The sequence below is a fragment of the Trichoderma citrinoviride genome (genome assembly GCF_003025115.1).
Source record: "Trichoderma citrinoviride strain TUCIM 6016 unplaced genomic scaffold BBK36scaffold_18, whole genome shotgun sequence".
Taxonomy (NCBI): domain Eukaryota; kingdom Fungi; phylum Ascomycota; class Sordariomycetes; order Hypocreales; family Hypocreaceae; genus Trichoderma; species Trichoderma citrinoviride.
The window spans coordinates 239,342-258,265 of record NW_020194726.1 but is presented as its reverse complement, the minus strand read 5'-3'; the positions used below and the strand labels follow the sequence as shown (position 1 = coordinate 258,265).

The 18,924-nt window shown below is 55.6% G+C and overlaps 7 protein-coding genes across 7 annotated transcripts; all 7 read left to right on the top strand.

Moving 5' to 3' along the window:
• Window positions 1–325: 325 nt before the first annotated feature.
• BBK36DRAFT_1185879 (Phospholipase/carboxylesterase) lies at window positions 326–1,371 on the top strand (the record flags this gene model as incomplete). Its single annotated transcript, XM_024896462.1, has 4 exons — window positions 326–539; window positions 652–687; window positions 768–1,177; window positions 1,287–1,371. Exons 1-4 carry the CDS (start codon window positions 342–344, stop codon window positions 1,369–1,371), a joined length of 729 nt encoding a protein of 242 aa, XP_024745541.1. The 5' UTR covers window positions 326–341.
• A 1,720-nt stretch (window positions 1,372–3,091) lies between these two features.
• Window positions 3,092–4,360, top strand: BBK36DRAFT_1163260 (glycoside hydrolase family 18 protein; the record flags this gene model as incomplete). Its single annotated transcript, XM_024894515.1, has 2 exons — window positions 3,092–3,599; window positions 3,654–4,360. The coding sequence occupies 2 exons, from the start codon at window positions 3,092–3,094 to the stop codon at window positions 4,358–4,360; spliced, it is 1,215 nt and encodes a 404-aa protein (XP_024745540.1).
• A 954-nt stretch (window positions 4,361–5,314) lies between these two features.
• On the top strand, window positions 5,315–6,330 carry BBK36DRAFT_1185875 (PhyH-domain-containing protein; the record flags this gene model as incomplete). Its single annotated transcript, XM_024896461.1, has 2 exons — window positions 5,315–5,767; window positions 5,911–6,330. 2 exons carry the CDS (start codon window positions 5,315–5,317, stop codon window positions 6,328–6,330), a joined length of 873 nt encoding a protein of 290 aa, XP_024745539.1.
• A 919-nt stretch (window positions 6,331–7,249) lies between these two features.
• On the top strand, window positions 7,250–12,196 carry BBK36DRAFT_1185870 (hypothetical protein; the record flags this gene model as incomplete). The annotated part of the gene is made up of 2 exons (XM_024896460.1): window positions 7,250–11,054; window positions 11,280–12,196. The coding sequence occupies 2 exons, from the start codon at window positions 7,250–7,252 to the stop codon at window positions 12,191–12,193; spliced, it is 4,719 nt and encodes a 1,572-aa protein (XP_024745538.1).
• Window positions 12,197–13,117: 921 nt separating this feature from the next.
• On the top strand, window positions 13,118–14,768 carry BBK36DRAFT_1129741 (hypothetical protein; the record flags this gene model as incomplete). Its single annotated transcript, XM_024891769.1, has 3 exons — window positions 13,118–13,474; window positions 13,529–13,780; window positions 13,839–14,768. 3 exons carry the CDS (start codon window positions 13,118–13,120, stop codon window positions 14,766–14,768), a joined length of 1,539 nt encoding a protein of 512 aa, XP_024745537.1.
• A 612-nt stretch (window positions 14,769–15,380) lies between these two features.
• On the top strand, window positions 15,381–16,217 carry BBK36DRAFT_68601 (Clavaminate synthase-like protein; the record flags this gene model as incomplete). The annotated part of the gene is made up of 1 exon (XM_024898516.1): window positions 15,381–16,217. The coding sequence occupies one exon, from the start codon at window positions 15,381–15,383 to the stop codon at window positions 16,215–16,217; it is 837 nt and encodes a 278-aa protein (XP_024745536.1).
• A 1,149-nt stretch (window positions 16,218–17,366) lies between these two features.
• On the top strand, window positions 17,367–18,871 carry BBK36DRAFT_1172771 (hypothetical protein; the record flags this gene model as incomplete). Its single annotated transcript, XM_024895783.1, has 3 exons — window positions 17,367–17,554; window positions 17,613–17,846; window positions 17,905–18,871. 3 exons carry the CDS (start codon window positions 17,367–17,369, stop codon window positions 18,869–18,871), a joined length of 1,389 nt encoding a protein of 462 aa, XP_024745535.1.
• Between the last annotated feature and the right edge of the window lie 53 nt (window positions 18,872–18,924).

Here is an 18,924-nt window from a genome sequence, read left to right as displayed (position 1 = left end):
CGGACAAGCCACTAATCGTACAGGGGTTCCCCTGCACCCGCAGCAACCAATCACAGCCCCCGCCCCGACATGCCCCGAGTTGAGCTCTCTCAACAGCTTCTCCACCTCACGGCATCTCGCCATCCTTGCAATTTTACCTCATGGTCAGCCTCGGTCTCAGCCGCACGATCGTTTCGGGATTGACTCTTGCGGCGCTGCTTCTCGCGATTGCTCTGGCCATTCTGCCGGGCCTGGACCTGCATCTGAATCTGACAGAGCGGCAGCCACAACTACAGCCACAGCCACAGACACAGACACAGACCAAGACGACGACAGCGTCAAACGACCTCGAAAGCGACGCCATGGCCTCCTCGCTGCGCCGGGCTGCCCCCGTCGTCTTCCCCGCGTTGAGCCGGCACACGGCCACCGTCATCTTCGTCCACGGCCTCGGCGACAGCGGCAACGGCTGGGCGGATGCCGTGCAGCTGTGGCAGAGGAAGCACCGGCTGGACGAGGTCAAGTTTGTGCTGCCAAATGCCCGCGTCATGCCCATCTCAGTGGTCAGTTGGCTATTTACCTGAATCTGTCTGCGTATATCTGCGTTATACAGTATACACATGCCTTGATAGAAACGCGATTGGCCGATGCTGACTGACTGTCTGTCGAATATAGAATGGGGGCCTCCCCATGCCTGCTTGGTTTGATGTCGTATGATATGACCTTTCCCGCTCATATGAGCACCCTCATCATGTGTGAATCAGTCTGGTCTGACGCTACTCCTGCAACAGAAAGCCCTCGGCCCCTCGGCCGGCAGAACGCTTGATGGAAAGTCCCGCGATGAAGACGAGCAGGGCATTCTCGAGTCTCGCGCCTACCTGTACTCTCTCATTCAGCAAGAGGTTGCCGACGGCATCTCCTCTGAGCGCATCGTCCTCGGTGGCTTTTCCCAGGGAGGTGCCATGAGCATCTTTGCTGGTCTGACGGCGCCCTTCAAGCTTGGCGGCATTGTCGGCTTGTCGTCCTGGATGCTTCTCAGCCACAAGTTCAAGGAGTTTATTCCCGAGTCAAACCCCAACAAGGATACTCCCATCTTCATGGGCCATGGAGATGCCGACCCTCTGGTTCTCTATGAATGGGGAACGGCCACTGAGAAGAAGATCAAAGAGCTGGGCTTCAACGTGAAGCTGGAGACATACCCGTGAGTACCCTCTTGTCCAGCTTGCTATTTGACAGTATCATGCACTGCTCATGTTGAAACTGCCGCCTCGAAGCATGTCGTTGTCGTTCCTTGCTGACATAAAGCGCAGGGGCATGCAACACTCGGCCTGCATGGAAGAGTTTGATGACGTCGAGTCGTTCCTCGTATCCAGCCTGGCATCTACTAAGGCCTAAGAGCCGCATCCGCCGCATATAGAAGGTGGTGTGTGTTTGAGCTCCAAACCCGCAGCAAAGATGAAGAAGGGGACTGGAATCATGCCGCGGCAATGCGGGCTGAGTGAGCATGAGTGATGCTCGCCTCGGAAGATTAGAAAACAAGCAAGCGGGCATACTTCCGCACATTCAAATCAACTCGCCAAACGGTTTCTTTTACGGTCCTGTTCCTGGCTCCCTTTAGCGACCCCACAAACTGCTACTCTGCCCGAGTGAAGATTTGCCCATTGGCTGCGGCCTGCATTGTTCCTAGCCTTGTGTGGCGCGTGCCTGTTTCAACCTCACGAGCTTGGCCTAGCATCGCCTTGTGTTGCTGCGAACGAGTTCATCCGGGTGCAATTTGGCAATCCAATATACATCTGTCAACGACGGAGAAATCCATTCCCACTAATAACGGGCAACTCGCGCGCGATGCGACACAATCGACTCGCGGCCCTGGTCCGCCGATCAGATGCAACGCGGTTAAATGAGTTTCTGCATTCACGCGATGGCACATGAGGCCCTCAACTCTTAGACTTAACAGGAAGTTTCTTGAAATACGGCGAGCTCACTGGACTCGAGCCGGCTGCACCTCGGTGCTGACGACCCCCAACGTGGGCGTTTGATTCAATTCTGCTTTACTTACCTGCCCAATCTGGCCCTGTCCCCAGGTCCCCGTTCCCACCAGCGCCATTGCCGAGGGACCCTGGCCCAGATAAGCGTCTCACAAACGGCAGTCTTTTGGGCTCACTGCTAACACGGGTCAGGTACTGGATGCTCTCATTCGCCGTCTGGATGTACTTGTAAGGCTGCCCCGGCATCGCTGCTACAGTCTGGTGTGAAGAGTTTCCGGGCTGAGGCGGAATGAAACCCTCGCCGCCGTGGACGAGAGAATCTGTGTGCGTTCTGTCACCCAGCTTGACCGGGTCTGCGCGCTTCTGAGCAGTCGACGAACCATGGGCAGAGAGCATCGCGGACCGGTTTCCCCCACCTTCATCTCATGATGTGGTGTGTTTTCATTTGTTTATTTTTTCCGTCTCGAGTGAGGCATCTGCTGCTCAACCTCGTCGGCTTCCGCATCGGTACTTCGCTCGTGAAGCTGTCACGGCTCATCGCCATGTAACGTTGTCTAATGTCCATGGAATCATGTTCCTGCATGTCGTTCCGTATCAGATGTGGTGGTGAAAGTGGTCCCCCATCTACACACACACACGCTTCTGCCCCAGGAGGGCATGGTGTCCTCGAGACTTGGTGCGCTAAGAAGCTGTCTGCCCTGGACCATCGCCGCCCGGGTCTCGTCCAGCCTGCCGGAGATGGCCAAGGCGGCTTTGTGTAAGCCGGGCCTGGAGCCACCTTCCGGATTGTCAACTAGGCCAAGTCTTCTCGACTGCCGTATCGGGTGTGTGGTTTGTCTGCTTCGGGGACGCTTACACTGTCAGCTGTTTCACCACTGGGCTGTTGGCGGTTTGATGAGAGAACCCTGGGAACGATATCTGTCGTCGACAAGATGGATAAATAGAGATGCCATCGCCGGCTCTCTATCGATGAAAGCAAGTTCTTCTCTGGACTCAATCTCATCACCAGCAGCAGCAGTTGAAGTTCTGGTATATCTTTCTCTTCGGCCTCTGTACATACCTCGTGGCCTGTTTCTTTCTTTTTGGACTGTATATATACATACAACCACATACACATTCTCTCAACCATGTTCTTCAGCAAAGCACTGGCTGCTGCCGCCGGCCTCTTGGCCACTGCTGCTTATGCCGCACCGACTATGGAGAAGCGTGCGGCTGGAGGCAAGGTCGTCGTCTACTGGGGTGCCGAGGACGACAGCACCACGCTCGCCCAAGTCTGCGCCGATCCCTCCTACGACATTGTCATCCTGGCCTTCCTCAGCCGCTTCTTCGCCGGCGGTGGGTACCCCGAGCTCTCTCTGAGCACCCTCGGCGGTCCCTCCGCCGCTCAGAGGGCTGCCGGTGCCACCAACCTCCAGGACGGCACTCCTCTCGTCCCCGCCATCCAGGCCTGCCAGGCTGCCGGCAAGCCGGTTATCCTCAGCATGGGTGGTGCCGTCGACTTCTCGGCCGTCACTCTGACCGGCGACTCCCAGGGCCAGCAGATTGCCGACACCGTCTGGAACCTTTTCCTGGGCGGTACCGCCAACCCCTCTCTCCGTCCCTTTGGCAGCGTCAAGCTGGACGGTGTTGATATGGGTGAGTGAAGAAGACGACTTTTAGCCCGAGCCTTTTACTGATACAATTTTGCAGACAACGAGACCGGCAACCCCACTGGCTACCTGGCCATGGCCCAGCGCTTCAAGTCCAACTTCGCCCAGGACCCCAGCAAGAAGTACTACCTGACTGCTGCTCCTCAGTGCCCGTTCCCCGACGCCTCGGAGCCCCTCAACGTCTGCCAGCTGGCCGACTACATCTGGGTCCAGTTCTACAACAACGGCAACTGCAACATTGCCCAGTCTGGCTTCAACACCGCCGTCCAGAACTGGAGCAAGAACATTGGCAACGCCACCCTCTTCATTGGTGCTCTGGCCAGCGGTGCCGACGGTGACTCGGGCTTCGTCTCCTCCAGCACTCTGCTGTCTGCTTACCAGGGCGTCTCCAACCTCAACCTTCCCAACATTGGCGGTATCATGCTCTGGGAGGCTCAGCTCGCTGTCAAGAACGGCAACTACCAGCAGGTCATCAAGGCTGGCATCTCTGGCGGCAGCAGCGCTCCTCCTCCTCCTCCCCCTCCTCCCTCCAACTGCTCCTGGGCTGGCCACTGCGCCGGTGCCTCTTGCGGCACTGACGACGACTGCTCCGACGATCTCACCTGCAACGGCGGCGTCTGCGGTGCGCCCGGCAGCACTCCTGCTCCCACCTGCTCCTGGGAGGGACACTGCCTGGGTGCTTCTTGCGGCAACGACAACGACTGCTCTGACCCTTACTCTTGCAAGAACGGCGTCTGCTCCAACTAAGCTTGGACGAGAGACGAGGCGACGGAGAGCGGGTGTACGAAAAAGGTTGACGAGATTTCTTGTATATAAAATTGATGTCTTTGGGAATGTCTTTGGGGCGGGAATGTACAAAGCCCCCTATTGTTTATACATGGTAACATGAGCCAAATATAGCGAACATATGGATGTATTATATCACATCAACTTCGTGGTCGTTTTAAGAGTGAAGTGCTTGACATGCCGAGGAGTTGGTCCTTGTTGTGGAGAGTATGATATTGAGGCGGCTTAGTTGATGACGGCTGCTCTTGGCTATTACTAGTTGAGAGCTGAGGTGTCATCAAGTGTGTTCCCCCGCATGCTGCGTCTGGAGGAGCTAATAGACGATCTGAAGCGCCTCAGCTCGCACGGGATGGTATTATGGTTCGACATGTAAGCCCTTATTTCGTGCCACCCCAAGAAGATGATTGGGCCTGGAACTAAACTTTCAACTTTTCTCATGCTGTCTCGTACCTTTGAGAGTTTGTAAGGGAGGTAAGTATTGTAACGCCCGTTGGGCACATTGGACCTTTTGGCCTTTTGGTTGGCGAAAAGGGGATAGTATGTCATCTCTAGGATAGGAATTCAACTTTAAAACAAACAGCACCGCGGAGTTGCTACTCCTCAAGTTGCGAATAGGCTATCGGCGACTGGTGAGCGTGTTCCCGGAACCCCACCGAGGCCGGCTGATGGATGCTTTTTCGGTGCCTTTCCCCCTCCCCGCATGTGATGATGGTTGAGGCCGTGGAGTTTTGGGAATCAGCTTATATGGGGTCTGGGGTAATATGGGGGCCGAGTGATGCATATAAGGGGAGCGAGACCTGCCCCGTTGCGAGTCTTGTCAGAGTGAGACCGCTTTTCTTCTATCATTTCCAAGTCTTACATATTTACTTGGGTTACTTGATCGTGGTTTCTGAGTGACTCTGTTATAATACAGCAATGGCCTACCAACGACCTCTCTCGGGGGGTTCCATCCCCAGCGAGACCGGCGCCGACGCGCGCCTCTCGCGCTACACGCCGTCCTCGCCGCCCTCCCCGCGCATCCAGTCCCTCATCGACGAGGTCAACGCGCACGGCTACGTCGTCATCCGCAACGCCTTCTCTCCGTCGTCGGTCGCCGCCGCAAAGGCCGAAGTGGCGCGCCTGAGCGCGGACCCGAAGACGGCGGGGCCGGCGGCGGCCAAGGGGCGCAACACGTTTGAGGGGTTCCGCACGCAGCGGCTGTACGCGCTGGCGGACAAGTCGCGGGTGTTTGACGAGTTTGTGCTGCACGAGGATGTGCTTGCGCTGAATGACTGGTTTCTGGATCCGGGGTACTTGATCAATTCGTTTCAGAGCATCAACATCTTGCCGGGGGAGAAGAGGCAGACGATGCATTATGATCATGGGTATGTTACCATGGAGAGGCCGCATAAGGCTGTTGGGACGGTGAGTTTTTTTTTTTTTCTTTCTTTTTTACATGATTGCCTTGGCGTATCTCTGTCTTGGTTATGGTCCATGTCCCTTGGTGATGTGGGCTGATGTGGAATATGTAGGGCGTGATGATTGCTCTGGACGACTACACGGCGACCAACGGCGCAACGGTCCTCGTGCCGGACTCGCACCTGTGGGACTCGCGCCGCGTGGCCAAGCCGGAAGAGGCCGTCCCCATCATCATGCCGGCGGGCAGCGTGCTCTTCTTTGTGAGCACGCTGTGGCACGGGGGCGGGGCGAACCGGAGCGAGGGCAGCAGGCTGGCGCTGACGGCGCAGTACTGCCAGCCGTGGATCCGGCCGATGGAGAACCTGATCCTGGCGGTGGACTGGGAGAAGCTGGACGAGATGCCGCCGCGGCTGGTGGACATGCTGGGGTTCAAGGTTGGGAACCCGTTCCTGGGGCATGTGGATGGGAAGAGTCCGAGGCGGGCGGTGGCGGAGCTTTTGAAAAAGTACAAGGGGGAGAAGGCGAAGTTGTAGGGGGATTGGGTTTTTGGGGGGATTTGGAGTATGGTTTAAGGGGTTTGTATATTGTGAAGATTCCGTTTGGATACCTTTGGCAGAGGGAGTAGGTATATGGTCTTGTTTGTTTAGTTCACATGTTAATACTGGGCAGTAGCTAGAGAAATTGTCAATGGCATATACGCTTGACGTTCAAATGGGGGTTTTGAGTATATGCAAGTGCTGAGGTGGTGGAAATTTACTTATACGGAGGGTGATGGATGAATGCTTTCATCTGTGGTTAGATAACCTCATCTCTAAGCCGTCTTGTTCTACAGCCTGCTGCAGACACAAATCCACACACCCTGGCTGAATAAATGTCTCGTACATAGTATGCAGATCTGTATTCCTTTGGTAGGCCGAACACACCCCGAAACTACAAACCATTTCCAGTGCCTGGGGCGCAGGTACAAGTACATTAATATATTGACCCATGGCCTCGGTTCGCAGCCATCATCGGCATTGACTCATTGGCCGGCTTCTGCCTGGCCTCTTCGTATTCTCCTCTCGAGAGTCCCCTGCACCAACAGCTGAACCTGCCAACAGCTGTGTCTTGTGTATGATCCCAGACTTCCTCTTTGCGGGGCTTGCTCTGCCTGCATGAATGGGTGGATTAGCGGCCAGCTGAAGAATGGTGGCGGAGCTTGGAGTCTGACTCAAACGGGCAGAGAGCCGGTCAGCCTTATGAGGTTGCCCGGATGATGATGAATCGACAGACCGTCAACCAATCCCAGATGCGTCATTGGCTTCGTATCAAATGGTTCGCTGGTCGGATTGAACGGATTGAGAGTTGATGCGAGTGACGATATAAAGACGGACTCTCGGCCTTGATTGTTGGTGTGCACTCTTCAACTCCCCTCACCGTCCACGAACCTCTTCCGCACCACAATCCCCAGCCATGGCGAATAGAGGCGAGCTCGACGTGAAGCTCCTCCGGGACGCCACGCCTCGAGAGCAGGCGCTTCACCTCCGCCATGTCCTCGACAGCAACCCGGCTGCCACGTCTTCCCTTACCGCTCAGCTCATCTCCCTCGTTGCCGCAGAGACTCTCCCGCCCATCGTCCTCGGTCTATGGCCCTCCGTCGCCAATCAGCCCGAGGTCACTGTGGCGGTGATCCGACAAGAGCTCTGCGTCAATGCCCAGCAGCTGGCCATCAAGCACTTGCATCGCCACCTGCGCAGGGAAAAGACATTTGCAAATGCATGGGAAGCTGCGGGCGGAGCCAGGGGAGTCGCTCAGCTGGCGGCAAAGCTCAGTGTCGACAATGTGCGGCTTCTGCTTGGCCTGCTGGGCAGTACAGCACGTGCGCAGGGAGGTCGGAAACAACGACAGCGGGAGATGGAGAAGCTGCTGGAGCTGCTCTGGGGGCAACACGAGGATAGCGCGGAGGGCGTTGCATTGGATGGTCGTCCGTTGCGGGAGATCTATTTGAAGCTGCTCCCTGCTTGTGGCGGTGCTTTCAGAGTGAAGTGGGAGGAGGACCAGAAGAGGCAGCTCCAGGAGAGGCACGGCGCGTCTGTTGTGACGGATTTCGAGTTCTTCGAGAGCCATTACGACGAGGAGCTGCGGCGCAAGGAAATCACCGGCGAAGCATTTCTGGATAAGATCGGGCCTCTGGTCCTCCACCGTACAGAGTATGGCTTGCAGGTTCTGGAAAGATTCCTCGACAGTGAAAACCTGCTAGGAGTCTCTCCCGGTACCCTGTTTGATGCTGTTGTTAATCCGCTGGGAAAGCGGTTCCTTTCACGGCGCAGGATATCCAACGACACCACTCTACGCTTCTGGACTTGTCTTATACTGGGCCTGAAGGAGCGCTCGGCATTTCAAAAGAACTTCCAAGGGTCCGAACACTATTTTAGAACGATGATTACCCGTCTGGTCGAGGTGTGGAATCGCTCACGGAATCGCTCACGCGCAAGGGCTGAATACACGGAGATGCTGCCAACGCTGTTCTCTGCTCTGCCCGAGGCAATGGTCACCAAATATGCGCTGCTAGATCTGCTGCGGAACGTTGGCGAGGTCCGGAGGTACCAGCTTCTACGCTTGTTCTTGAAGCACACGGCCGGAAACCGGGTTGATATCGGAGAGCCCACCAGCCTGGAGCATGCGGAGCTTGAGAAGAAGTCGTCGTTCGGTTGGCAGTCCGACATCTTCTTCCTGTTGCCAGCGGAAGAGGCCTTGTCTTTGTGGGAAAAAGTCCAAAGAGCAGGGAAAGACATTGGGAGGACCAGCAGCTTTACCCAAAGGTTCCTCTATCAAAGGCCTGACCCTGAACAACGTGAGGTAGCTGACCGTCACGTTGTGCGGGCCCTTTTGCTGAGCCAAATCCGGCGTCCGGCCGTCTCCGCATTCTCGTCTGCAGAGCTGGACGCCATGAGAGCTGAGGCTCGTCAAGAAGTTTCCAGGAGGATGAAGAAGGCGACTCAAGGCCGCTCATTCGAAGACCGATCGCAAGCTGCCCTCTCTGCCTTGGACCTGAGCGTGGCAACGGGGGATCTGGAACTCTACGCAGAAACGCTTCGCTGGGCACGGCGGTTCAACAAGGATCCCCTGACGATCAAGGAGCTGTATAGCCAGCAAAGCCTCCTGACCAGAGAGGGAGAAGATGTTTTGGCTGTGCTGCATAAGAAGATGAAGGACGAGCTGACCGTTGACAAACTCACCATGAGGATACAATCTGCGAATGCCGTCTTAAGCATCTTATTTGAGACGGCTAGCATGGGAGTGAACGAACCTAGCTTCAGCCCGCGGGATTGGCAGCCCACGTTTGAGTTGATTAAACGTGTTGTTTGTCTACGCCTCAACTGGGTCAATGACTTCCAAGACCGGACCAAGATGTCGGATGACTCGCTGTATGAGGCCGTGTGGAAGCCAACTTCTGCCATGCTGGAGAAGATGCTGTCCGATCATCTTGGTCCCGTTGGCGACCGGTTTGAACCTCTCACACCCCATGTCACCTTGTCTTCCCTACGTGTTACGGAGCCTCAGAAGCTACGCGGGCATACAATCAGGTTTCTCAACCACCTGGCCGAGTTTCAAGACTCGCTTTGGGCAGATCTTCGCCGGCGGGAAACCCCAGCCTTGGTCACGGTGGATGAGATTTGGCCCAAGGGGGCCACTCTCCAGCAGTTGTCTAGCTATTTCGGCGAGGCTCTGGCGCATCTCTCGTATGGGCAGGCACGGATTGAGGCGGTCGTCTTTATGGGCCCTTCCACGGCGCTGCAGCCTGTCGAAGTCGATGAGGCGGCCCAGTTGGCCATTGGGACATTTGTGGATAGTTGGTCCACGGCTCTGCAGCTGTATATCCAGATGCCGGGCGAGGAGCGCAAGAAGCGCATTCAAAGGGCCTGGCGTCATGCGACCGTCGCCTTGAGCAAGGACCGCATGTCCCCAGATGAAGCCGAGCGGTTCTGGTGGCCTGTGTTTGAGAGCGTTGGGGTGCAGAAGTATGAGGTTGGGATCAACGATGATGTAGACGAACGGCCTCAGCCATCCCTTCCTGACGTACGCGAGGATGAGCATATGCAGCCGATTGAGTGGAATCCCGACCCTGAATACGACCATATTTCGCAGCCGGAGAAGGACAAAGCTCTTGCACCGGTCCTTCTGGACGTTCTGCTGAGTCGGCCGACGGAAGAGAGCACGGCCAGGTTTATCAAGGCACAGCGCGCGATATTCGGGGACGTCAAGGCCGTGGTTCCTGCAAAGCCTCGCCCTTGTTCCTTCTGGGCCTTGTTCTTGGAATCACAGAGGAAGCTGAGCGGGAAGAGTGCAGACGCTTATGCAGCCGCGGCAATTCTGGCAATGAACATGAAGCATGGTTCCGACAGGTCGTTGCTCAAGACGCCGTACCCTCACGCGGAGGCAGTGCGTATTCCAGCCGTGTATCTTGACCAAGACTTTCTGGAGAGGTCCGAGAAGACCCCATATGTCGCACTTGAGCAGCCCCTTGGTGTGTTGGCTGGGTTGAAGTACTATACACCGACGGGTCTCCTCGTTCAGTTGGCAGAATCGATTTTGAAGAGCATCAAGAAGAATTCCCCAATGAAAAAGCCGTTTTGGGAGTTTCAAAACATCATCAGCTTCATCTTGGACGGAAAGGATCCTTCGCTGGCTACTCCCCTGATACAACGGCTTATCCTGGAGAATCCAGGTGAGAGCTCGTGGCATCGGGTGGTTCTCAATCGAGGAATTCTCGCTAAGCTTTCCCCGGCTGTTGCGAAGGACTTCTTTGAGAGCTTCACGAATGCCATCCTGGATAGACTACAAGCACGGGAGGACCTACAAGCGGACAAGGAGGCTGGAGATGATGCGCCGGCGGGCAAGGCGCCGCTTGTCAAGATCACCACGATCAAGATGCTGGCGCAGCTGCTGAGGGAGTCTCCTGTTGTCGACCCGAGTCTGGCGGTGGACCTCAATATCAGGATCTTGAAGAGGTCGAGCCATGTCGACGTTCGCACGGCTTCTGTCAAGGGGCTGATGGAGGCAATCAAGGATAGTGCTACCAGCTCGGCGGTGAAGAAGCGGATATTCGATGCGCTTCGCGAATACGCCGTGCCCATTGCGTCTTCGGTCAACGAGTCACAGCCTGTGACGGACTGGGATAGCTTAAGGCCGGAAGATGATCTACCGGAGATATGGGAAGACGGAATTGGGACGGCTACGGTTCCTCCCATCATGAGCCTCATCCTGGATGCGGGCCGTAGGATGGATTGGAAGTCGGATGAGGGTCGAGCACTGAAGGAAATCACTTTTACTATGCTGGACGCCTCGGCAGAGACCAACAAACGATGGATGAGCGTATTCTTGAAAAAGAACGGCTTCAGTCTACCCGACGGTGATCAGCTTCCCGCAATCCCCCTGTATCCGTCTTCACTGGAGAAGCTTCTGGACATCATGCAGACGGAAACTCCTGACAAGTGGGCAGATCTGGCGATGGACTATCTCTTGCTGCGGACGAATCCTCCGGAGTGGCTCACTGCCATTACCCAGGCCGTGAGGGACAACAAGAAGCTTGCGTACATAAACGCGGGCAAACATTGGTCGCATATGTGGAGCAGCGATGGTGGTTTTGACATGAAGATTTTGTTCTGGAGAATCCTCCAGTATCTTCGTACAGTGAAGTCGGAAGTGGAAAGGGGTGAGATTCAAAAGAGAGGAGGATATCAGTCAATGGACGCGTACATCTTTGACATTGCGGACGCTGTTCTCATGCAAGGGCAATTGGCCAAGTTTGAGGCGTTCATGACGGATACGGCCGAGTATAACCTCGACAGTCGGGTCTGGGGCAGGATTGTGGAAAGGATCAACGGGTTGAGGACGCCTGCGTGGCAGGCTGATCCGAACCGAAAGCCGGCGGTTCTTCCGGATACGCTGGGGCTGAGGATTCGGATGCTGGATTTGCCTCGATCGAGCCATGCTACTCCGGACGAAGCGAAGGAGACTGTTGCGAGATGTGCGGAGGGAGTGGTGAAGCTGCTTGAAGAGATTGTGGCTGATCAGAAGCCGTATGCTCGAAGGTTTGATACGCTGCAGAAGGGGTTGGAAGGTGCTGAACTCAGGGCGGAGATGGGGATTGCACTTGCGGCGACGCCTGCGCTGGATGATGTGAGTGTTGTTGCGTTGGTGGACTATCTTCGTCTTGAGCTGGCGGTGGGCTTGTTGGAGAGGAGCCATATCTTCAAGACGGGGCTTGGGCCGCCGTATGAGGAGGATGTGGTGAAGAGGGCGACGGAGGTGGTGACGAAGATGACTGGGAGTGTTGTGGAGGAGTTTCGGATGCTGGCGGCGCCGTTGCAGAGGAGTATTGAGAATACGGATGGTTGGGATTGGTGGTGTTGAGGGGTGTAATGCTGAGATGGAGCCGTCATGATGGGCTATAATGGCATTCTTCATCTCTTTTGAAACCATAGCATCTCAATCATACGATATCTATACATCCATTACACATGCTCATTCCATCCCCGTGATATGCAAATCCGTCTCGTAGCATCACATCTCAGGCCATCTGCGCTGCTGATACCAAGTTAACACACATGATGAATATGAACCAAGTAATCACAGATGATCAATGTGAACCAAGGAAGCCCAAGCACGGAGCACTCCGTCCACGGCCTCACCATCGGCACTCGTCGGGACCCCCGAGACAACCCCGACTAGGCCCGGCCCGAGGCAGTTCCCAGCGATAGTATGACGTTGGGAGAGTGTATGTAGACAGGCCCATCTGACTAACGCATTCTTGTCACTCGACTTGGCGTCTCCCCGAAACCGGTTATTGGCTGGCAATGTCTGAGATCAATATGCAAGGGGGTGTTGGCAGAGAGAGAGGAAAGTTGAGTGATCCTGGTCCGGTTGGTGGGCATTGGCCGAATTGGAAATGGGATGGTGACCGGGGTCGAGGAAAGATGCGCCTGGCGTTTGTTGATCTAGGGGGAAACTAGTATAGCAGTCGTAGTATTTGTGATGGCGTCGATATACCAGGGTCATTTGGGGGGAGTACTAGTACTGTCTTTGGAGATGATCTGATCGACATGGAGGCAAGCTGAAGCGCTGATCCTGGGCAGGGTATGATGAGGATCTGGGAAAGGATATGGGGGTCGTGGGATATACAGGGGGTAGGGGATTGGAAGTACTGTGATTGCATGGAACATGGAACGTTTGTTGGTACGAGAAGAAGGCTATTTAAGTCGTAGAATGTGTTGGCCGATATGGGTGTAGCAACAACCTCAATTGTCAAGTTCTTTGATATCGAATAGTGTATTCAATATGGAGACAAATTCACTCTCAGAAACCTTTACGCAGGTCCATCTCGGCCGCGGCCTTGATGGATACGAAAGCGTATCAAGCGCAAACGTGGACGAAGCCGTTTACAAATCGGAGCACGAGTCGATCAAGGCCGAGCTCACGCGCCTTTGCCCGCCTTCGCTGTGGCCCAAGGGGTCTTACAGCACGTACTGCCCTCGACCGATCCTCGTCAACGAGAAGCATAAGGAGCAGTTGCAGGAGCTGAACGATGCGCTGGTTGCCTCGATTACGGATATAGTAGACCGATGGTGGTCTGACACTGCGGCGGATTTTCCGGGGAGGATGCCACTCGGCGAGAAGGAGCAGGAGCTTTTAAAGGTAGGTTTGACTGTGTTTGCCCTGGTGGTTTGTTGAATGAAGCTGATATGTGAGCAGTTTGTCGAGTGGCAGTCGGTTGTTGGGATGTTGCCTCATTACACAGCTTGCAGAGGCTCCTGGAGACCTGATTTCCTAGTCGAGGAAGTCAAGGGCGAAGATGGCGGCCTGATTGAGAACTTTCGGGTTACTGAGATTAATGCGCGGTTCTCGTTTAATGGGTTTATGCATGCGGCGTATGGGCAGCTGGGCTTGGAGGAGATGGGCGTGAAGAGTAATGGACTTGTGAGTGCCACGGAACCAAAGGAGGTAAGCATAGTATCCAGAGCTCGTTGGGTTGTTCGCTTCTAACATGGAGGGTTGACAGCTTATTGATGGGCTGTTTACTCTCTTCCGGCGAGACCGTCCTGTTCATCTGGTCAAAGGCGAAGAACCTGGGCTTGACATCCACATGTTTGTCGATGCCGCACGACGCCGCCTGGGCTATGCTCCGCGTATAGTTGATCTCGCAGACCTCAGGCTGGTGACAGACCCCAGAAGCAAGGCTGGCTATACGCTCTGTGCCGTCTTCAAGAAGCCCGTGCGCGGCGCTGCCATTCCAGACGTGTCTTCCTTGTTCTTCACAAGCGAGGGAGAGCTCGTCGAGGAGATTTACCAGGTTGGGCTCGAGCTTCACCAGCGCGAGTTGCTTGCCATGAGGCCTGAGATGCTGCGGGAGCTTAGCCTACGCTGCTTCAACGACATGAGAACCATCTTGCTGGTCCACGACAAGCGGATGCTCGGCATCGTCAAGCAGGAACTACAGAAGCAAGTCGCCCTCAACGTCATCACCGAGAGGCAGGCCATGGTTCTCGACAGGGGCATCGCCAACACTCTCCTCCCCGGGTCCCAGGAGCTGAACAGTCTCATGATGCGCTCAGAAGAGAACCCGCACCTGCGCAACGAGTTCCTCCTGAAGCCGATCCGCAGCGGCAAGGGCGACGGCATCGTCTTCGGCGAGGACCTCAGCAACGACGAGTGGACGGCTGCCCTGCGGCGCCAGCTGGACCCGAATCTCGGGCTGGAGCGCAGCTGCGTGGTACAGCGGCGGATCGTGCCCCGTCTGTATGACGTGGTGCTGAGGGCGTGCGGGGAGAAGATGCGGTGCCCCCTGATTGGGACGTACCACGTCGTGCAGGGGCAGTTGCTGGGACTGGGCATCTGGCGGAGTAGCAATGATCGGATCTGTGCGGTTAGCCATGGGGGGGCTTGGTTCTGCTCTGTGATGCGCAGGGGCAGGGACATGGGGCTGAGCTGAGAGGGTCTTTGTCTCAGAAGTTTACTCAGCTGGAGGGGAGTAGCGGTAGTAGTAGGTAGTACTAGCAGAACTATCATCACATGTGTATCGTCCCCGTACAGTACGTCTAGGAGAAACCCGATACTAGTCAGGAAGTGATGGCAGCTGTCCGGGAAATGAAATCATCCGTCTCTGTGTGTGAACCGGACAGGGGGGCATGGAAGAACAGGATATTACTTGTTGTGAGAGGCTTCGTGGTGCTGTCACGAGCTGGAAGTAACACCATGGCCATGATAAATAACCCCTTTTCATCGGGATGAGGATGGATTACCTGGCAATTGCGTCCATCCACAACCTACATACAGAGCAGAAGATTTTGTGTCCATCTGCTCATCCACCACCATTCATCTCCCGTTATAGTATCGCCGATTGTTACTCGCTATCAAGCAATCATCCATCATGCATCCCCGTGCTGCATCGAACCGCTTCACAGCAGTCCACCGTTTACTCGTACATGGTGCTGCTCGTCATCATGCCCTCCGCCATCAGTACCCCCGTCACTCTCGGGCTGCTGCCGTCCACACAAGTACAGCCACTGCTCCCACGAGCATGTCAGCCCAACAAATCTCGCAGATGGTCCCCCGCCTGGAGGCCCCCGATCTCAGCTACGCCCAGGAGCCCGGTCACGTCCGCAGCGTGGCGGAGACGCTGGGCCAGCGCGGCATCCTCAAGGTCAGCCTCGGCTTCGCGGACCCCCAGAGCCGCTACCTCGAGCGGCTGCTGCGGAGCCTGCACCAGCACCACGGCCACCAGCTGCCCATCTCGCACAGCGCGACCCGCGGCTGGTTCTGGGACGTTGTGCCGTCGTCGACCAGCTTCCAGACGGCCAACTGCCAGGCGCGCTCCGAGACAATGGAGGACTTCCCCTGGCACACGGACTGCAGCTACGAGGACCCGCCGCCGCGCTACTTTGCCCTGCAGGTGCTGCGGCCGGACCGGTGCGGCGGCGGGACGCTGTCGGTCATGAACGTCGAGCGGCTGAGCGAGCTGCTGTCGCCCGAGGCGAGGGCGGCCCTGGCCAGGCCCGAGTTCCTCGTCCGCACGCCGCCCGAGTTCGTCAAGCGTCCCGGTCAGGAGGATATTGTGGCGAGCATTCTGCTGGCTGACGGCGAGGGCCGGCTGACGAGGATGCGCTTCCGGGAGGATCTCCTGACGCCCCTGAGCGAGCGGGCGGCCGCGGCTCTGGGGGAACTGAGACAGGCGCTGCAGCAGCAGGGCGCGGAAGCGAGAGGAAGCCACTCGATGGCGAGGCTGGATCTGACGCCTGAAGTACTTCCCGAGGGGTCCATCATCATGATTGACAATCGACGGTGGCTGCATGCGCGGAATCACGTCAGGGACCCGAAGCGGCATCTGCGTCGGGTGAGGTGGGATGCTGTGCCTTTGACTGGCCTGGCTATAAAAGAGTAGGCAGACGGGAGAGACATGGACGCGGATAGAGACGGAGATGGGAGACGGAAACTGAGAGAGCCAGGGGTGTGTCGGAGGAGGAGGAAGGGCTTGGTTTGAGATACTGGGATGAGCAGAGCAGTCACCCTTGGACTCGTTGCTTGTGAGGTATGAAGCAACTATGTAATTGTAATACTAGAATGGCTGGGTTGTTTTCAGGTGGCTTCGATAGTCTCAGGTGCTATTGGATCTGTTGTGCGAGCAATCAATCGGAGATGTCGAGATGAACATGCGGAGAAAATGTAACCCCAGGGCATAATCTTATTTTCAGCTTGACAGCGCCATCTCGGTGCACATCTTTGGATATTATATTACATGGTAGCACAGCTCTTACCGTACAACTAGTTTCGCGAATAGAAGCGCGCGAAGCGACCCGATTCAGAGACAGTTTCCACAAGACGGTGGGAGTGGCTGGGATGAATGGAGCTGAATCCTGCTGTGCTGCAAGGGTCTCTGCCGAACGAATGGTGAGTTGCGTCACGCTTAATGCCTGCCAGCTGCCAGTATGCCTTCTCATTTGTCTATCACAATTCGGAGGCACCGTAGTTCTCGTGTATATCGTAATAACGGCGGTCAGTTTGAGACAATGTCTTTCATAACCCCCGGATGCTGTCTCGTCCGCATGAGACATGGCGAGATTTCTCATCACCACCTAAAGTCACTCCCATAAGCAGCTCGGGAGGTGATGATAATTGTATCCAGCTGAGAATGAGGCCTCTCTCGTTTTCGGCTCTTGCTTTCCTCCCTGTTCTCTTGGATTCTCTGCAAGAAAAATTACAATGTGTTTTTTTGTATGCATGTCTCAGTGTGAGACTGGACTGTGGGCGTGGCTCAACTTGACCACCTGTTCTACGAGAAAAAGAAAGCATTTTGACCATTATCAAGTTGGGGTTTTTATTCGTAGTAGGCTCTGTATCTTCTCGATGGGTGAAAAGGTCTCGGTAATAATACAGTGCCTTCTCGCACAGTATCGTCTTCTTGACGTGAGACCGCTTTGACATCGTATTTCTACGCTGTAAATGTTGATCTGCCTCTATTCAATCTTTGTTTGACTCAAGACATAGCTGAAATCTTAGAAACCGGTAGCAATCTCCAAAATTGCATCTCACTATGGCGTCTGAACCTTTTCAACTGAGCGAGGTGTTGGCCATTGCCAAAGCCCATCCCTTCTACGTGCAGGACATTCAATATCCTCCCGACCAAAAGACCGTTCAGGCGCTGAGAGGAAAGGCAAAGAATGAGGAATGTGCAGCAAACGATGGCTTGTCTTCGCGGCCCATCATATGGAAGAAGGACCTGTAAGTGCACTTGAACCTCTCACCTCAGGCCGGCTGATTCCTCTAACCGCAGAGTCAGCTACAACACCATCCAGCGCCTCGTCAACGATGCTGATCCTCATAATACGTATCGTCAGAGCGTATATGCGAGCATCACCGGCGGAGGCTTTGGTTCGAAGCCGCTGTTCTTTGGGACGGACGTGTTCGAGAACCGCAGGCAAAGGGCGCATTTCGGGCAGTTCCTCAGGACGATTGGGGTCCTCGGACCTGGAGATTGGGCGCTGACGACTCATTGTGCGGGTGAGCTCTACAGGTGAGTTGCTATGAAAACTCACGATGTGCGAGAGCAGATACTGAACAAGAGCACTCAGGTCTTTGGATCTCATGCTTGAAATCATGGAAAATGCCGGGGCCTCGGTTCTCAGCGCCGGCAACTTCATGCCTCCCCACGAAGTTGCCAAACTGCTGGCCAAATACCATATCAACGTGCTGGTTGGAGACAGCGGCCAGATTGTCCAGATGGTGCACCACATCTCGACCCTCACCGAGGAGGAGCGCGCTCTCATCAAGCTTGATAAGATTATCTACACCTCCGAGGTGCTCACGTCCGCGCAGAGAGCACACATCAAGGACACGCTCAAGTCCGTCAAGATCTATTCCATCCTGGGCAGTGCAGAGGCCGGGCCGTGGGCGGCAAGCAGCCCCGACATTACCGGGCGCGAGAGCACGACGAGCGAGGAGGACCTGATTTTTGACACGAGGGCGATGCTGCTCGAGGTCTTTCCGTCGTCGCTTGCTCCGGGCGATGAGACTGCTCAGCCGCTGCTTGAAGGAGAGTCGGGTATGGTTGTGCAGACGTCGCTTTCGCGTCTGCGAAATCCGCTAGTAAGATATGTTACTGGCGATATTGGATCGGTTCATCGTCTGCCTGAGTCTTCACGGGACAAGATTCCCGCGGAAGACTGGCCGTATCTTCGCATTCTTCGACTGCAAGGGCGTGACAGGCGAGTCAGCTTTGACTGGGACGGGGAGTACATCCAGTTTGAGGACATGGCCGCATTGCTGAACAATGAAGAGTGCGGCGTCTTGCAGTGGCAGATCATTCTGGACAAGTTGGAGCCGTCGCTGGAGTCGTGTTTGGAGGTTCGGCTGATGTGCTCGCCGCGGACGTCGAGGGTGCTTTCGCAGGAGGCGCTGATTGCGCGGATCAAGAAGTTTTTGCATGTTAATTCGACGAATGAGCATCGGTTCAAGACTACTTTTGTTGAGGAGCTGGATGGCTTTGTGAGGAGCACGACTGGGCGAAAGGTTATCAAGTTTGTTAACCGGTATAACTAGCGACCACGTTGAGATGTAGATATCATCCCATATGTGCTGAATCCGAATGTAAT